Source organism: Plectrocnemia conspersa, unplaced genomic scaffold (assembly GCF_051122295.1).
Source record: "Plectrocnemia conspersa isolate PC_06_02 unplaced genomic scaffold, ASM5112229v1 ptg000010l, whole genome shotgun sequence".
Classification (NCBI taxonomy): domain Eukaryota; kingdom Metazoa; phylum Arthropoda; class Insecta; order Trichoptera; family Polycentropodidae; genus Plectrocnemia; species Plectrocnemia conspersa.
In genome coordinates, this window is record NW_028277174.1 from 4,146,868 (window position 1) to 4,166,699 (window position 19,832).

At 31.2% G+C, this 19,832-nt stretch overlaps 1 protein-coding gene and 1 non-coding gene across 2 annotated transcripts; one reads left to right on the forward strand and one right to left on the reverse strand.

Moving 5' to 3' along the window:
* The first annotated feature begins 1,714 nt into the window (after nt 1-1,714).
* On the forward strand, nt 1,715-19,706 carry LOC148230367 (uncharacterized). The gene is made up of 4 exons (XM_088195570.1): nt 1,715-1,738; nt 15,941-16,275; nt 16,351-17,692; nt 19,695-19,706. The coding sequence occupies exons 1-4, from the start codon at nt 1,715-1,717 to the stop codon at nt 19,704-19,706; spliced, it is 1,713 nt and encodes a 570-aa protein (XP_088051696.1).
* TRNAP-UGG (transfer RNA proline (anticodon UGG)) lies at nt 5,101-5,172 on the reverse strand. Its single transcript has one exon. It is a non-coding gene; the product is annotated as a tRNA-Pro (tRNA).
* Nucleotides 19,707-19,832: the final 126 nt, after the last annotated feature.

The following is a 19,832-nucleotide window of genomic DNA, read 5'->3' on the forward strand; positions in this document are numbered from 1 at the left end:
ATGTTTATTCACAAAAAAAAGTTTTCTTGAAAAGCATTTTTTTTTACTGATTTTTGCGTAACGAGATAAAAAAAATCAATTGAGTGACTTTAGGCGATTTCCGCGTTCAAAGGGTTAAAATAGTGGTTTTTACGCCAGTTAGATGCATTGTATATTGCATAATTTACGCACAAAAATGTTATTTGTTAACGGGCAGATGCTAGAAAAGAGGTGTAATCTCTGATAATTATAGAATCTATTAGCAGCGTTGTAATTGTATGTTACACAATTGTGACCTATTGTCAAAACGCGTTGGTATTTCCTTTTTATATGTTTGAAATTGTCGTTCGAATGACATTAGCATTAATTTTATAGTTGGGTGGATTTTTACTAATCTAATATAATTTTTAAATCTCTTGTACTTATAAAAATAAATAATATTTCCTCTTATATTTTTGTAAGCTTGTATGGAGTCTTTAAAAAGTATGGATGTTTTAAGTATATAATTTTGTTTATTGAAGTGATTTATATGTATCTAAAAGTAACACATATGCTATTTTTCATTAAAAAATAATATATTACGTATGGTAGTGATATCAACTATGAATTAATATATTTCTATATCATATTTATGGAATATGGAATTTATATTTTTATTAATATTTTATATTGTACATATTATGCGTCGACTGAGCAAATAAATAATAAAATCAGCCCTAAATTAGCATAGCGTACCTCACTCTAACGCTATGAATGATGTACAAAGGTGATAACAAAGTGAAGTCTCACGGGCTAACCTGAATTTTAAATTAACCTTGCTAGGTGGAAGAGGTGGGCATGTTCATCGTGCTCCCCAAAAATCTGAAATTGAAGCGAATAATTATTAACGGTTACCGGTTCCTTTGATTTTCGAGTAATTACTGGATACCCGGAAAATCTCGATTATGCGATTCCAATTACAGCTTATATAGCGGTTTACTCCACTGGAGATTCTGTAACTTTATCATTACATAATGTTCTAGAAAAAATATAACGGTAATCTAATAAAAGCCTAAAAGTTAATATATGTGGGAAACTGTATTTTAGTACTTCCGAATTCGGACTTTATAAAGTTTTAGTTAGCACGCTGAGGAATTCAACCACCGACAATTTTAACAATTCAACAATACACTCTGCGGGATGTTTACTCGTCCAAATAACTGTTAAAAACCAGTTTTAAATTCGAATCTAGAACGATAAAACTCCCTCGTGAGGAAAAAGTAACTCTAGCGTGTAACTAAAATAGTTTTATTTTCACTTTTTTTTTCACAGAAGCGTCACGCGAATTTATTTACCCGATGTGCTCGCCTCATTATTTATAAAAGTGCCCCTCAGGGGGTGTAATAAATTTTTTCTAGACCTTCGTCCGGGAAGAGTGTTTGAAAATAATTTATAATAATATGATATATCACATCCGGTGTATAATAAAAGGCGTTTTACTGTGAAAAAATTGAAAATACGTAAATGTAGTACACGCGATTAGATAAGTTAATGGAAGAAAGTAAGTGCTTTATAGTGTATAATTTAGGTTCTATATATTTTACCTTATATTGTATAAAATTACTGTAGCATTTGTAATATCCTAAGCTCTGACATATAAAAAAAATTCTTTCGAACCTAGTAATATAAATAAAAACCATGATTAATCATCAGTAATAAAATTTAATGCTTAAAGTAAATACATTTCATATCAAAAATGGTATCTCTGAATGTTGCTAAGGTAAATATTATTTTCCTTACATTAAATTGATGATAAAACGTCAGGAGAATTCGTCAAATAATTTTCATAATCAAATCTAATGGTACCATGAAAACTTTTGCCATTATTTTATACACATTTTATTGTGAATCTTTATGTTCAAAGCAAATATTATATCTTAGCAATAACAAAGAGTGAAAAATTTAATTTATTCAAATTTATAGTAAACAGGGTAGTAATATAAAATAAAAATCGAACGTTAAATATCTGGATGCTTGAATTTAATTCACATTTTCAACTTAAAAACACAATTTATTCACCCAGTTAGACGATGGCTTAATCTACAATTTTATTGCACATATGTAAATTATATCGATATACAGATAAAATGAAGGTATTGAGCGTAGACTGAGGAAGAGTCAAGGTTAATCTAAGATGATCTGTGGTATGTGCATGTGAGTCTCTCTGGTCTCTAATCTCTGGTTTATTATAGTCAGCTTGCAGCACTGGTCGCAGTCAATCGCTCTTCTTTCACTTTGCGTCATGTGGTGTAATCAAGTCATCATCATTATCATCTTAGTGTTACAGCCAATGGTGGCCCTTAATCTCCTCCACGATTATTCTACACCTTGCTCTATTCTGGATCACGCTGTACCAATTACTCACGCCAAGCGATCAGAGATCTTTTATTATAGTTCTTAGAATCGGTCTTCATGCGCTTCGCCTTATAAAAAATTAATCTCTTTGCAGGCTTCAAATCATCCGTACTAGACAGATGTCCGGACAACCTGAGATGTTGTATTTTATATACTTGACGACATCGGGCTCTTGTATTCCTACTGCCTAGTACTTTTATAATGTATAGCTACTATCTTTCCAGCGCTTTGGGCATTGTACGTTTCATATTTCAATTCTAAAATTCTTTATACGTTTTTCAGATCGATGTTTGTTGTAAAGCAGTCCGGTTTTATTAATATTTATTAACGATTTTCTATTGCTATCTACTATGAAGCTTTCGATGTTAGTGTTTAAAAAACTCTATTATAACATTTTATAGGTATGTTATTTCTCATCAATGTGTGCTTCACCGCAGTCTTACCACTTATTCGATATCCAATAAAAAAAAGAAGGCTTATTTGCATCAATAGCCATATGGTTTCCGTGTGACTTTTGTAAGTAAAACCATTGTGGTCGCTTTCGATACTGAACGTGAAAATTCATATTGTTTAACGCGTGTATCAGAGATCATAAATAAAGTGTATACGTATTTAACCCTTTCGCCGCGACGGTGGTTTTATGAGTGTTCCCCAGCGCAAATTATTTTCTAAGCTTCATAACCTCTAGCGCTAAATCTTTTAATTTATTGTTAAATACATTACATAATTTTAAGAATAAAAAAATACACAGCTATAATGATAACGGTTTATTTAATTGAAATAAATAAAATAACTCTTTTGATTGTATCATAAATATTAAAAAAAAATAAGTTTAAATATTTTAATCATCATAGCGGAATACACACATAATAATTTAGTTACAGAAACACACGATTATTTATATCTATAATTTTTTTTACCTTAATAATAACATTGAATTTTTTTTTTAAGCTCATGTTTACAACTATCTCTTCCTAGTTTCGTTAAAAACATGTGATACTCAGTTGCCTATCATATGCTAGGCTTCGCGTTGAAAGGGTTAACAAAATTTTTAAAGCTGTATATCAGTAATCTCAAAAAATATTTTGATCGTGTGCTTTTAAGACAAAAAAAAGAATAATGAATATAGACATTTATTTAAAAAAAATTAAATTCACCTTTGACGATTCAATTTCTTGTTTATTTGATGTTTACTGTCAGTTGACGTTATCCAGGGAGGTAATTTTAGCTATTTCCAGGGAGGGGGGGGTAAAAGTTGGGAAATCTGTGATTTTTTTTAATATTTAGATTTTATTAATATTCATAGGAATTCATTAAATAACATGCATGTTTTGGCCAAATTCATGAGAGGTAATTACCTCCACTTTCCCTCCCCCCATGACTTCTCTTGCGTTTTCTCAAATATTAACTCGCATACCCTATTTTGAAGACCATTGTGCTAAGAAATTCTTGTGTGTTCTGAAAAATCATTTCCTTCGTGTTTTAGTTTGGCAAAGCACCTTTGTTCGATCGTCGCTTTCTACTGGACATTTATATAGAGCCTACGACATACAATTTCAATAAACAAAAATAATTTAAAAATATTTACTGCGCTAAAGTAATTTTAGCGACGGTACTTATAGCTCATGCTTTTTTAAAAAAACTGCATAGCAATTGTATTCTAAGTAACTTAAAGGTGTATTTAAATGATCATTTATCCTGTGTTTTTGCAATGTTTTGCTAGTAAGATTCACGTTTTTTACTGAGCAATTATGTAGAATCTTCTATATATACAATTTTTGTATACAAAAATAATTTAAACATATTTTTAATATAAAATATAAAAATGTTATTTAACAATTATAAATCTAGTACATTAATTCATTTTCTGATTTCAATATGTCAAAATACATGTATTTGTACGTGCTAATTGATTGCTGTAGATAAACCATATAGTTAAATTACTAAATTGTACGTTATTAATTAATTCATAATATGAATAATTGTATAGCAAATACTAGCAGTTTGCAATGCGACATTTATTACCAAATATATGTGATTAAACTAGCACTCGCTATGTAAACCAAAATGCAAACAATACACGAATGTACTGAACCAAGCATATTATAGATCAAATTTAATCTAATATATTAGCTATATTGTAAATATTATTATATGTATGTAACTATGAATTTAATAGTATTTGTTTTATGGCCTTAAATATACATGTGTATTATAATAATAATTAATCCATTAGATGAATCAAAACACAGCAGGTAGCAGACGATTTATTTTGTATGATGTATGTATGTAAAACAGATGTAAAATGGAGAATAGTAATAAGATGCATTTTGGACAAGAAATAACAAACGGGTTTAATAGTTAATCATTATTTATATTCATAGTTATATTTTTAAGTAAACCGAAACCATTTTGGTCAAATTTATGATATGAATCTCGCAAATTTGTTATTTTATAACTGAATATTTTTTAAATTATTTATATGCAGATGGATATTAGATGACACATTTATTAGTAGCCCTAATCCCATTGTATCTTATTTTATTTTATTATACCTAAACACGATTACCGGTAACTGGGTCGACAATTACTTTTAAAAAGAGCAATAAAGAGCGTTTAACGACTCACAAAGGGCGCTCCTCGGGTAACTTGATCTCATACGGCGTTTAATTTTTTTTATTTCCTCCGAAGGCTTCGTTCCAGTTTTTCTTCACGAAAGCAAAAAACGGGCTCAACCGGGATTTGAACCCGGGACCTCTCGCACCCAAAGCGAAAATCATACCCCTAGACCATTGAGCCGTTGTGTCTTGAGCTAACGAACAATCACTGAATGTTAACAGTGACATACTTTCTAATCGGTACCGGTTTGATAAATAATTTGGATTTATTAACTATTGCCATCTGTGGACGAAAGGCGAAAAACATATTTTAGCCAAATTTGGTTGTATTTGATGTAAGGTTTTCTTTTAGTTAGGTGAGAATTTTCGTGTTGAAATAAATTATTCATGAATATAAATTAAAAGTTTAATTATGTATGGTCACATAAATGTGCAATATAAAAATAATTAATATTATACTATAGTTTACTAGTTATGAAAGTTGCAATAATATTAAAATATGATAATTAATAACTATATTATTTTGTAAAAATAAATATTTTTAATAATCTTTTCACTACAAATATTTTTAAAAGTGTTAAGCAATTAAATTCTGAAAAACTATCTATTTTTTTTTTTTATAACTTTAATTTTGTTTTAATATGCATAAAAAAAATATATCTAAATAAAATATATAAATTTAAAAACTGTCATTTCAAATTTATACATTTATACAGAAAAAATTTCGTCAAGCAAAAGCCGCAAGAATTATGTAGATTTTTTTGAACTTTTGTTTAAAAAAAGTTTTTTATTTTATTTTAATTTATATAATTACATATCTTAGACCTCTTTATTTCTGCTAAGTTCGTTAGTGAACTAGATCCGCTACCTTGTTTTAAAATGGCGGGTATTCAACCTTCTTAAAATTTATAACTCGGTAAACGTTCATAAAAAAAAAATATTAATAAATATTTTTTCTGTCATTCAGTATATTTTGCGATATAACGATTTTTAAGGACACTGTATCTGCCATAGCTTTAATCATATCGCCTTATAATATCTCTGCTAAGTTAATCTCAACCTAATTTGTCAACTTGTAACTACAAAATAGGAGCTAATAAAAAAAATAAAAAAAATAAAAACTCCAGCAAAAATATTAATTTAAATTTTTTGTTCATTTACATATAAAAGAATATATTTTCATACCTACATATGTATGTATTTGTATGTATGTATATATTGTATATGGTACACAGAATCCACAAATATGCAAAAAATTGCCCAATTCATGAAAAAAGCAAGGCCGTTCATGAATTAGGCAAATTATCTGCCGATTTCTAGAATTGGACAGGAATTGTTTTGCTTATTTCGTGCATTTACTAAAGTAGATAAAAGCGTTTTTCATAACTAGACCAAATGTCATTTCATTATATAAAAATAAATCAATCATTAATGCCAAAAAGTATTTTGGAAAGGTTAGTAGAGAGTAAGCGTTGGTCAGAACAATGAGCACCTCATGATCCGTTGCAGAGATTCATGGGGTGTTCACTGTTCAGACCAACGACTCATCGGCTTAATGCGTGAATTCTGCAGATAATTTTCATAATTTACGAATAAAGTAACGGACTTGCACTTTTCACGAATTAGGCATTTTTTGCCTATTTCACGCAACAAGCAATTTCATAGATTTGCCGTAGCATATGTATATGCAGATTTCTACCTGCTTCTGTTTTTTTATTTTATTTTGCAATAAATAATAAAAATAAAATATACTATACCTATTATCTATACTAACAGCTTTGATACTGATACTAAACAAGAGTACTGACTATTATTTATAAATACTTACGATCCATATACTGCTTTTTAAAAGTCTGTCGTATTTTTTTAATACCCTAAAACCTAAGGCGAAATTTAAGATTCTTTGCATTTTATTTTTTATTCAATTATAAAAATTATTTAAAAAATAGATTTAATATCAAAATTATTATATTATGATTTAGAAAATAATCCTGATTATAAATATGAATTATTTATGTTTAAAATCATAAAAAAAATACTTTAAAAATCAATAATCTTTCAGTTTTAAAAATAAAGATGAAAGATCTGTGTTTTTTTTATATAAGCATTTACTCGTTTTATTACAGTATCATTTTTACGACACTTTAATCGTATGTTATTAAAAATGATTAGCATATAAAAAATAATAAAAAAACCAATAGTAAACAACCCATAATATGCATAAAAAAAGTATACTATTGTAGATTTCAGCTTTTAAAGCACTTTTTTTCTAAAAATCTTTGGAAAGTGTTAGTTTTAATAATTTAAAACTAAATTGTAAAATACATATATTTCATAAATACGTTAAGTATTTTTTTTTAATTTTTCAATTAGTGAACTATCAATGTTTTAGATTTAAGCAGAAAAACTATCCCACTTATCTATAACAACTGTCTTTTTCCTTAACTTACCTTTAACGGTGCAAAAAATATCGCATGCCAATTGATATACATTAAGTGACTAAATATTTATTTAAGAAAGTTGAAAACTTTTGTACGCGAATGAAAAATCTGATTGGCAACACTTTTACCCTGACTGTATTGGTGAATTGATACCCGATGCTTATCGCGGAAGATTACCTGTTTTATATCATTTTTATTCGATAGAGATATTAACATGATAATATGGCATGTACACTCGGTGTACATCACAGTAAAGAAAAGGTTAAAGAAAAAATGTTATAAATAATAAAATAAATATTTAGATTTAAGAACAATTTATGATATTTGTGATACGTAATAATAATAATAATAATAATAATAATAATAATTTTCTTAAGTATCGCTTATGCTTGTTTCTAAAATATACAATTTATTACTCATAAAATTTAATGTTATAGTTATATCTGTCAATATATTATATAATATTACATTATTAGATCAAACACGTAAGTGTGTTAGCTACAGCATTATTTTGTTACATAATATATAATATATTAATTAATAGTGTGTAATCTTAGTATTAAACTGTAGCGTTATCAAAATAATTTATCTAACATAATCTGTTACGTCACTTACTATCTATCAGACAAATTTATACTATTAGTATTTGCTTTGTAAATTAATGGTATTTTCTAATATAGGATGTGGTACAACATCATCTTGTAATATTTACAATAGCGCTATTCTAGTATCCTATTTCTTAATACCCTTAGTATTTCATCCACGTGACCCAATTAAAAAAACTGTGATAAAAGCACAACGCAAACGGCGAACAAAATACTTTCTTTGTAATACGAGCACGAGTTATAGTGAATGAGAAAAATACAATCTGAGATCCTTTATTCTCTTGCAGATTATATAATAATAATGAAGACGTCTTTTCCGGGAACGTGTAATAACTCTTGTGATATCTGATTACTTCTTCTTGATTGTGAGAATCGCACGAATGGATGATAAATCCGGGTATTATTAGATCGTTATTGGATTTGCGTAGTTTGGATTTGGACAGCGGTCCATCATCGCTTCATCAATATTTTTTGCGTGCAATAGAATGTGTTACGATTGCCAATATTTACGATTGGTTTACGTTAGAGTTTAATTTTAAGACTGTTATCGCTTTTTTGTAATTACGTTCAAACGGTGCATATTCATTTGGGTTGTGCTAATGGAATTTTTTTATCAAAATCAATCTGAATCGAGACATATTTTCCAAGAACAATATATAAACTAATATAAATTTTCGGGTATTTAATTTATTTATAAGATAGCTGTAGTTTTTTGACTTATACCTGAAAGTCTTTGGGCTGAATCCCATATGATCCTTAGTGAATTTAAATTTGTATCGTGTCCGGTTGATTATAATTCCGATTGAATATCACATATTAGGTTTTCCTAGATTTTCTTAAGCTCACGGATGTATATAATATGTATATGTAGTTTAATTTTTTTAATTTATGATTCTTATTTCAGTCTAGTGTCTCATTACTGACTTTTTGATTATGTTGACCCCATTATAATGCATTGGGCTAACGCCTTACATATTACAAAAATAGATTTACAATAAATTACTTATTTTTTATTATTCATATTTGAAGTAAATATCTGTCGCATTGAACGATTGCAATTACAAAAGAGAGGCAAAGTGGAAAATTAATCTATTTGAAGAGAATCGATTAGATTCTATGAATAAAATCTTATAAGAGTTGGCTCAATCACATGTTTACGTGTTTCTTTAACAACATAATAGGGCTATCAACCTTAAAGGCCAGCTTGTTCGGTGTTAAATGAGTATGCAAATTTAAAAACAATAATCATATAAAAACTTTACATATTATTTTATTGCTTACCGTTTATCGCCCTGATTAAAAATATGTCAGCACAAAAATACAATTAAAAATTGCGACTTTGGAGAAATCAAGATTGTTATATTTCTATTAGTTGAATTCGAACTGCTTGTGAATTACGTCATTAGGATATAAATAAGAGTATGATATTGATTTATCATTAATTTGAAATGTATACAGAACAGTCGGTTTTTAATGCTTATATCTAACAAAACGAACAATGCTATAGAACAAATAATAAAATCTAAATTTTTTGATAATAAAACGTATAATATAAAGTGAGAATTAAATTATTGGATTTCTTAGAATAAGGTTCTAAATTAAATATTAAAATATTCGATTATTCGAATTATTCGCCAAATTTTCTACTGAATGAATAACTTAAAATGATACATTCTCCGTGCAATTCTTTGCTCTGTAAATCGTATCGCTTTGTATGAACGGTGTATAATAATACACGTAAACAAAGGAAATATGTTTTATTATAATAATAAATAATAATAAAAAATGAATTTGTTTCATTGCTTTCCGAGGCACCGGTAATGCGTTCTGTTGTTTCGACCAATGAAAAATAAGCATTCAAATATAAAACAAAATGGCCGACGGTAGCCTGACAACAGTTTAAATAATTATTACATATTTAATAATAAAATTTTGCTAGGCGACAATAATTTTCATTTGTCTGAATATAAATAATCGGATTGCAAATTAACTAGGTGTGTTATAATTATAAAAATTAAATATATACATAATGTGTTGAGGATTAGAAGTAAACATTGATTAAACTAGATAAACAATCATAAAACAATCTTCGTAATGAAATCTTCAAATTTTGAATTCCCGGCGATGGGCTCCGAGGCCGAAGAGTGAGTTTTTCCTTAATATATTACATAAACATTATCATTGCTCCCGATTTAATGCACATATACGTTAGATTTTAAGAATTGCAAATAAACCATGTATGTTTTAAACGTACACGTGTAATATATCCTTAGTATGTATGAGGATTGAAAGTTAATGTCGATCAAATCGGCGCTGTCGCAGTAGGAACGCTATTTATATAAGCCAAACGGACAGCTTATAAATTATTTTCTCTTCTTTATACAATATTTATGAGTATCTTTTTCTTATGACTCTTTGAAAGAGTTTCTAATCAACGCCAACAACTCTAAAAAGTCTACCATGTTTCGTTATGTTACTGTCATAGGGTAAGAGTATTAGATTACTTATCTGAAGGGTTTTCTTTTAAGTTTCTAAATTATTATTTTTATTTTTTTTCAGGCACATATCAAGGGCAATGGCTGAGAGGTATGCGACACGGTTACGGCGTGCGGGCGTCGGCGCCTTTCGGTCTGGCGTCTCACTATAGACCGAACCGGCAGGTGAGGGCGTCGCTGACGTCGTTGCGATCGACGGACGGGGGCCCCGGGGGTGCGCCCCAGACGCCGGACCCCGCCGAGCGAAGAACCCACCGTCTCGACGACTCGCGAGGCGGCTTCGTCCTGAAGTCGCGCTCTGACGAGCCACCGGCGAGGCGGAACAGCTTGGTCGAAAAGACCAAGAAGGGCCTGCTTTCTGTGAGTACTATCCCTTATCGTGAATACAAATAATATTTAATAAACAAATTTCTAAATCGGGATAACTAAGCACAATATAGAGTATCGATCCAACTGGTGATAATTTATTATATGCTTGTAAAATATTTGTATTGATCAAATCATCCAAAAATATACTATAGATATGCACCAGATTATAGCACATACAGTAGAACCTAGATTATCCTAGAAGTATCCTAGAAATTTGAGGTTAAGTTGTGTTAGGTTACATTATTCCCGTCTCTCAAACCACTTCATGGTGATACCTAAGCACTAAGAAGCTTCAGAATGCTTAGATTCATAATTCTTCTTCTGCTCAGAAGAAGAAGACAACAATCTCAGAGGGTATATTAAATATTTCATTAATTATTTCCTCTTCACTTAAAATTTGGAATCCAAGATTGTTCCTATCACAATTTAACCACTCAATGACATCTTCTTTGTCGCATTCGCTACATATTGAAATTTGTAATATTGTATTTGTGATGTCTTCTATGTTAGCCGTTTCAATAAAATCTGCTACTGGAACTCATTAACGGACTTTTCAAAAGTTTGTTCCATGCTATTTTTGATGTCGACACATCTATAGAATCCAAACTCTCTGCTGCCATGTAGCAACAGTCCCTTAACTTATTCTTCTTGTGGAAACTGATAATCGATTCTTAATTATTTTCGTCTGCTAACAATAGTCTTCGAAGAATCTGTTTTCGATATAAGCGCTTTAATGTTTCTATTACTCCATGGTCCATTGGTTGTATTACAAACGTGACATTTGGTGGAAGAAATTTTATTAATATTCTATTGACGGATGCGATAGTGCATTGTCAAGTAATAAAAATACTATTCCTCTCTTATCTATAAAACTTTGAATTTTTTACACTTCTGGAATCAACTGTTTTTCAGACCATCGTTTAAAATTTAAAAAAAATAAAAATCCAATTCGGATAATCGAAGTTCTACTGTAATTTTCTACAATACTATTCATTTAAACCTTATATGTCATACCCAATATGATTCAGGGACGTCACTGGGGGGGGGAGGTGATTTATCCCAGAAAAATACATGTCATTTATTGAAATATTATGAATCATAATAAAATCGAAATATTATAAAAACGAAAACTTCCCCCCCCCCTTCCTGAAAAATTCTTGGGTCATAACAGTTTCTAATTTATTCCGAAAATATTTTTTAGAATATGTCATTTCAGTGAAATCATATCGGAATACATTTTCACCAGTAGATATATATTTTTATAAAATATAGTTTATTTGCCTGGTGCTAAAGAAGCTACAGCTGTTATTGACAATTGTCTCACGAGTATTATTGACTGCCGAAGGGGCCTTAAATTTTTTGTTAAAACAATTGGAAAATATCAATTCTGAGCTAAGCTCGAAATTTCAACGGGCAATTAAAGATAAATGATATAACCGAAGAAACCAGACATTGATGTCATTAATTAAATATTTGCAAAATCCAGAATCTTTCACCAGTTGAAAAAAGAATGATTTCTGTTGTTATTCTTTAAAAGAAATAAATTAATCGCAGATTATTATTGACTCGAGGAAGTCTAGGAACCTCGCGATTCCATTAAATCATTATAATCCTTTTAAAAAATTGAAAATTTATCATTGGTAGCACCAAGTAGTGTAAGAAAACCAACATCTTACGGATTAATGAAGAAAGAATTTAAAATATATGTATCGATGGGCAAGAGATCAAATAATTTTCAGTGCATATCTTTGTTGTCGATTAAACCAACATCAACCAAAAACGAGAGAAATATTTCCACGCCCGAAATTCTTTTTAACAAAAAAAAAGAACGAGGATGTTTGATTCTACTTTGGATGGGATGTGTTTTTAAATAGTTATTTCAAGAATAATATGTAATACTGTATCTGCAATACTTTATTGTATTACATGATTTTTTTATTCATCAAAATTTCTCGAGAAAGGAGAATTCTCGACTTCACTTCTCATTCTCGAGAAATAAAAATCATCGAAAAATCGGAATGCCTAGCTGCCACCAACACAACTTTTATAATAAAATCTATTTGGTATAATTTTCAATGACTTTAAACAGTTTAAAAAGCAACAAAGAAGTTAATTTTGAGGTACTTCGATTTTTGATTTCAAAATTACATTCTAAAATCAATTTTTTTAATTTATCTTACATCTGTCTAATAAATTACCTGCAAAGTTAATGGCAACTGAGAACAGAACATAAAAATAATTAGTAAAGCAGAAGAAGATACAAATAGAAGAGTTCCGATTGAAGTACCCAAACCGGTTTACGGAAACACAAATGGCAAACCCGTGGAAGATTTTTTCAAGATAATGAATTAGCGGAATTGACGTAAATTTTATACATCGTCTGAAAATTATGTTAAAAGTATTATCAAGTGAGCATAAAGTGCAATCAGATTTTTTTTGAAACTGAAGTTGGATTAACCTTTACAAAAAAAATAGAAGCATAATACATACTATTATACATTAGATAAAATATTATTTAAGATCGTTGATCTGCCCAGATTTAGCAATATTTTTAAAGTCAGATTATACGATGAAAACATAGGTTAAATAATTGATAAAATATTTAAATAATCGTAAATATTTGACAAAAAATATGCGTTTTAATGAAATAACATTTCTGCTAGTGAATATAAACAAAAAACTAAAGCAAGTAAATTCCGATAGTGAAAGTTATTATACCTAGTGAGATTTTGCCTATGAATTTAAATCGTAAACATTTACTTATTTTTACGATGACGATGATGAAGCTGAAAGAAATGCTCATGGATTATTTTAATTCAATTAGGTAAATATAAATAGCAGCGACTATATACTGAGACAACGGCCATTTTTCTTAGGCAATGAGTCAGACTAAAAATTCCAGAAGGTCTCACGGATAATTTGCTTAAAAATTAATACAGAAAAAAATAAAACTAATTACTTTTCTAAAAATTATATTTTGTCTAACAGAAGATGATTTTCATAAGCAAGATAAAATTTGTAACCAATAGATGTACGAACAATTGTTATATATTAAAGTATTTGCATGGAAGGGCAAAAAATTGCCGAGACGTACAAAGAGGAGATTTTGTAAAACGTGATCTAAAATCACATCTTCATATATAACATTGCTTCGATAATTTATCATACGATTGACAAATATATTCAAACATCAAGAATGTAAATATATAATATAAACAATTCTAATGTTTAGTGCTTCATATATCATAGTAATAATTAAAACAATAAATTCCGTGCGATTAAAAATATGTTGAGGATCATTGGCGTTGTGAGAATTAACTAAATACTATTTACAAGTATAGAGGGAAACTCCTTTTTTTTTAATGGACTCAACATTTAAAACGAGGTATAACCTAAATAAATTATATACAAATAATACGTAAAAAGCTTAATAGCTGTAATTTAATAAATTAGACCGTAGTGAATTTAACAAGAAAAAAATATTGGACGGCAAAAAGTTTATAGAAAATTATAGAAAGAAATTATGGAGCTGAATATTTCATTTTTATTTTGTGACCATTGTTGGAAAAAAGATACAAAGTCAATAGATTTATAGACAAAGGGCGTTTTATATATCAGTTGTATCTTAATATATTTCACGCGACTCTTGTTCGGTAAAAAGTTTGATGACATTTTAACCTTTCAACCTCTGATATAGAAATTCGTATTGTACTTACGGGATCTGATAGTGCTGAATGAGAATTACATTTTTGAAGGGCCCAGATGAGACTGAACTTTGTCAAACACTTTTTTAAGTAAATATTTTTCACAGCTTTTTTTATTAATATTACGTTTCTCAAATGCTCTCTATTCTCATGTTGACAAATATTTGCATTTTTATTACTAAGAAGTAGAAATTTTATTTCTTTACAAATTACAATTTGTTCCAAATATTGCAGAAGAAGTTCGAAGCGGAAAAAATCTACATTTACTCGTGTACATGACGATCTAAGCTCTCCATATATAAGTTTATTGTTTAATATTACTATATAAAAACAACAATACTAATTAAAATATTCGATGGTTATGTTTTAGCATTTATGTATATGATTTATCGATTTTTTTATTGCACAATTTACCCCAACACCATAGAAAAGTTCTCGCCTACCTTACGTAATATAAACCATAAAACGAAAAATCGACACGTAGGCTATAAAAATATTCATAAAATTTTCTCACTCCTCTTAAGAGCTCTCGTTGAACTTGAGATCATCAACGCGTCTGCTATATTAAAATTTTAGGACAGAAATTAATCTCTCTCGAGCATTAGCTAATCGATTTTTCTACCTCGCTTAACTAATTGTGTTCACGGACTGATTAGCCGACACGGCGTCAATTTTTTCAGATAAATCCTCGCTTGCTTGATAAGTTTTATATTAAATATCTGTATTTTGTTTTATTTCAGGGTTTGAAGCTAACGAAGCAGCGTAGCACTGGTGATCTTGAAAAAAAAGGCACCGGCTCCGGCTCCATAAGATCTACCGGATCTACAGCTTCTTGGATGTCAACGGAAAGCTCCCATTCAGGGGTAACGAATGCGTCGCTTCACACCGATTCCAACGCTAGTTTTGTTGTCGAAGTAAGTACAAAAATAATTCCTATATTCATTGCGACCTAAAGAAACTACTAAATAAAGAAGTTACATTGAAATGTTCCGCAGAGTACCGATAGAAAAGTATACTAGTTTACACATTTATATTTTAAGAACATAATAATTTTCTTAATCAACGTAATCCAAAATTTTGTTTTAAAATGGTGCTTATTCAATTTTTTTAAATTCATGCCTTCGTTAAAAAAAGTAAAGAAACTATTCTTCTTAAATAATATATATTAAAAAAAATCATTTTACATCGAAAATCTTTCTAATTCTTGCGTCCTTTACCGGACGAAATCTTAATACTTGCTGTGCCACTCGATTTTTATAACTCTTACACATGATTGGAGACAGCTTGTAGTGTGCAACTTCATAATTTTATTGAGTTTTATTTGTATTATTTCAGGATGAACATTTGGATAGTGGTGTGACTGAAACGTACATGGGAGAGTGGAAAAACGACAAACGGACAGGATTCGGCATAAGTGAGAGAAGTGACGGACTTAGGTACGAGGGCGAATGGTTCGGTAACAAAAAGTACGGTTATGGAGTCACCACGTTCAGAGACGGCTCTAAAGAGGAAGGCAAATACAAGAACAACGTCCTGATCACCAGCCAGAAGAAGAAGCATTTATTCCTGATCAGGAGCGCCAAGTTCCGGGAGAGGATAGACGCGGCAGTGAACGCCGCGCAGAGAGCCTCAAAAATTGCGTTGCAGAAAGCCGACATTGCTATATCAAGGTGATGATTTTATTAAATTAGTATTACAATAAAAATAATAATTAATTAATAATGTTTTTTTAATTCTAATTCCAGAACGGCGACTGCGCGAGGCAAGGCAGAACTTGCCGACATAACTGCCGATCAAGCCAAAGAGGATTCAGATTTAGCTCAAGTGACCGCTAGACAATTTGCCCCAGATTTCAAACAACCGGGAATAGAAAGAATAAGATTACGGGAAAAGTTCAAACCTCCGCCTGATGACGCGTTGCCGACGAAGTCTATACTCCACCAACCCACTAAAAACTTTGATCAACCCCCGCCGACGCAGCCGAGCACTACAGCCATCCCTAGTCAGCCGAAAACGACATTCGCAGCCTCCGTCCGAAGAACTTCCGAAGCTTACCCTCAACCTCCTCTAAACGACCAAATTTACCCCTCACAAACCAACTCTTATCCAGCTCAATCCCAATCGCAACAAAACAATAACTACGCACCACAGCCTAACAACGTCAATCAAACGTACCAGAAACAACTGCCTCAACAGAATAACTTCCAACAAATGCAACAATCACAACCGCAGAACAATTATCAACAACAAAACGCCTTCAATCAGCAACAGCCTTATCAGCAGATGAACAATAACCAGCAACAAATGCAGAATTACACTCAGCAACAAAACGCATTTAACCAACAGATGACCCAACAGCCTATGCAGCAGAACCAATACCAAAATCAATTAGCAGACATGAACTCTTATACGAATTCTTTAGAACAAAACCGAGTGCCTACCTTGCCAAATTCCATTCCTCCAGGCACTATGCCTATGATGAACGACGCGTCTCAAATGCAGCCCTTAGTTAACAACGTCCAATCGTTCGCCCAGTCAATACGGCGGAACTCGAGACAAGTCGCCGGCGATAGACCGCCGCTAGTGAACCAATCTTCAATAGACCACTTTGACCACTATAAAAGACCACCTAGTAGAGATTCAAGCGTAGATAGGTATGCAAGGGCGACAGGTCGGTTGAGCATATCGGGCTCCAGGCAACCCTCTGTGGACAAGACGGGAGCCGAACCCGTCGACAGGATGGCCAGAGGGTCTTCGCAGCTGCGATCCGGAACTCCGGGACCCATGACCGGAAACGGCTCAGTCATGACCGGTCAAGGATCCAGAGCCGCCACTCCGGTGTACTCGGTGATGAGCCAGTCGCAAATGGCCGGCCAGAACCAACCGCCATTTGAAGACATATTGTTAAGGAAGCGAAACTTAGGGCAAGATATAATTCCGTCAATGGCGCAACCAAAGAGAACTGAAAGTCTGTACATAGGATCAAAAGCGGTACCTCCTCCGATGGGCGGCGGAGGTGGCGGAGGAGGAGGAGGAGGAGGAGGAGGAGGCGGAGGCGGTGGAGGGGGCGGCGGTGGTCCCAAAAAGGTATGTGTTAAACATGATTACTCTTATCATATTTTGAAGCTTCTGTATAAAATATAACTGAAAACCACTACACGTAATTCGCTTTATCAGAAACCTCATATATCTAAGAATTTATTTTTTCATGTAACTATATTCTTTACCTTAAGTTATGGTTTGTTATATAACTTGTGTGCAACGATTTGGAAAATTATGTACAATTTGGATGCATATGTTAGTTTTTCGTGAAATTTTATGTGGGTGTGTCAATGGGCTCTGTAAGCTAGACCAAGAGATGCGAAGAGAGAAGCAGCGGCTTCTTTAAGTTAAATTAAAATACTATGAACTCTGATGTGAATGTCAGTAGTGTCAAATAAAGACTCGGAGTGAGTGACTAAAAATGTAATCAATAGTTTATTCCGCTACCGTCTCCTTCATAAAAAAAGTTTTCCGCCTCTTTCAGTAAAACGGCCAATTACAAATTTGTGGCAAGTTATATAAAATATTTCCGTTGGGTGGTTAAAGTAGATGTTCATTATTTAATATTTAAATTTCATTAAAATTTATAGTATTTCATTAAATGACATGCATTTTCTGGCCAAATTCAAGGGGGGGGGGGAAATATCCCCACCTGACTCCCCAAATTACGTCCATGCCTGCAAAATTGTCCGATTTAATGTTTCACAGATATATCCATAATCAGTAAGCATTAGTATACCAACAACACGGGTTTCATCTGCTTCGTTCCACGCTTACTAATCTCTTGTGCCTTTTGAAAGCGGTGCCAAAATCCTTCGATTCTAAAATACGGGTCGATGTAGTCTATATTGCCTTTCAGAAGGAATACAAATGACGTCCCTGTTTAAAACATATGTCAAAAGCCATAAAATCGTTCCAAACGCGTTCTAACGTGCATATAAAGACTTTTTATATACAAAAAGTAAGAATCGAATAAATAAAAGAATATCTAAAGCAAATTCTGACAAATATGAGAGCGTAAAAATCAATTATCATTTCTCAGAAGTCAAATATCCACGTCAAAAGCAATAAAATCGTGTCGGCGCCAACCCGATTTTATTGATACTGCCGTGAATTTTTGACTTCTGAGAAGTGATAATTGTTTTTGCACCTTCCTATTAACCAAAATTTGGTTTGAATATACATTAACCGATACTCTCATATCAAAAGTCCATGGTAATATCGGTACGGATAGCTGTCATATTTTTAAAACATAGTAATATCCAAGTGCAGACTTGACCTAATGAAAGTTCTAAAACTATAATTAGTTTTAGAACTTTCATTAGGATAGGTTTGGGTTTAAACAGCAAGTGGACATTTCGCAACTATCAAATTGACTTTCGTAGACATTTTAGAGCATTATGAATTTCTATTTATAAAAATGTGTTATCATTAAAAAAAAGTGGGTCCAGCTGCAGTAACATCTATTAATTATAAATTGTTTAGCACATAATAATTTATAATTAATAATATAGATGTCACCAATTCGCAGACTTTCAGTATGGTGGTTAATAGTTTCTTGTAGGTATTCATTATGTCCGATTGACTTACTCAGTTGGTACCGATTTGCCCGCTGTAACGCATTGGGTTTACGCCTTATACCAATGCGTCATAGTATGATAAGCAGCTATGTGACAAGTACTCAGACTGAACAAGTCTATAAATATAATATGTGTTTATTAATTGCTACATTTCATACCCATAAAATTAACACGAGAGAAGCATTCATCTCACAAACGTTGAACGACTTATTTATTGTACTGATATTCCATTACCAGTCTTATGATTTGGTTTGTGTTGTAATAATATTCTTAGATTAATGGAAGTTAATAATTGAACTGCATTACTGATAGTTTATTATTTGTCTATTTCTTGTTAATTGAGTAAAATGAGTAATGAAACTGGCATTCAAAAATTGATAAATCGATTTCTTCGACTTTCACTTGTATTTTTGCAAGTATCGCTTGTTTGTGTAGCTATCTATTGTGCTTATTATTTAATTATTCAGATAACGTCCTGAAAAATATAGAGAATACTAAAAATATGCGTAATTAATTAACGCAGTGATAAATGAGTATACTTGAATTATATTTTTCAAGAATATGATCTGTCCGTTAAATTTGCAAAACGAGCTTAATAAAGCAAA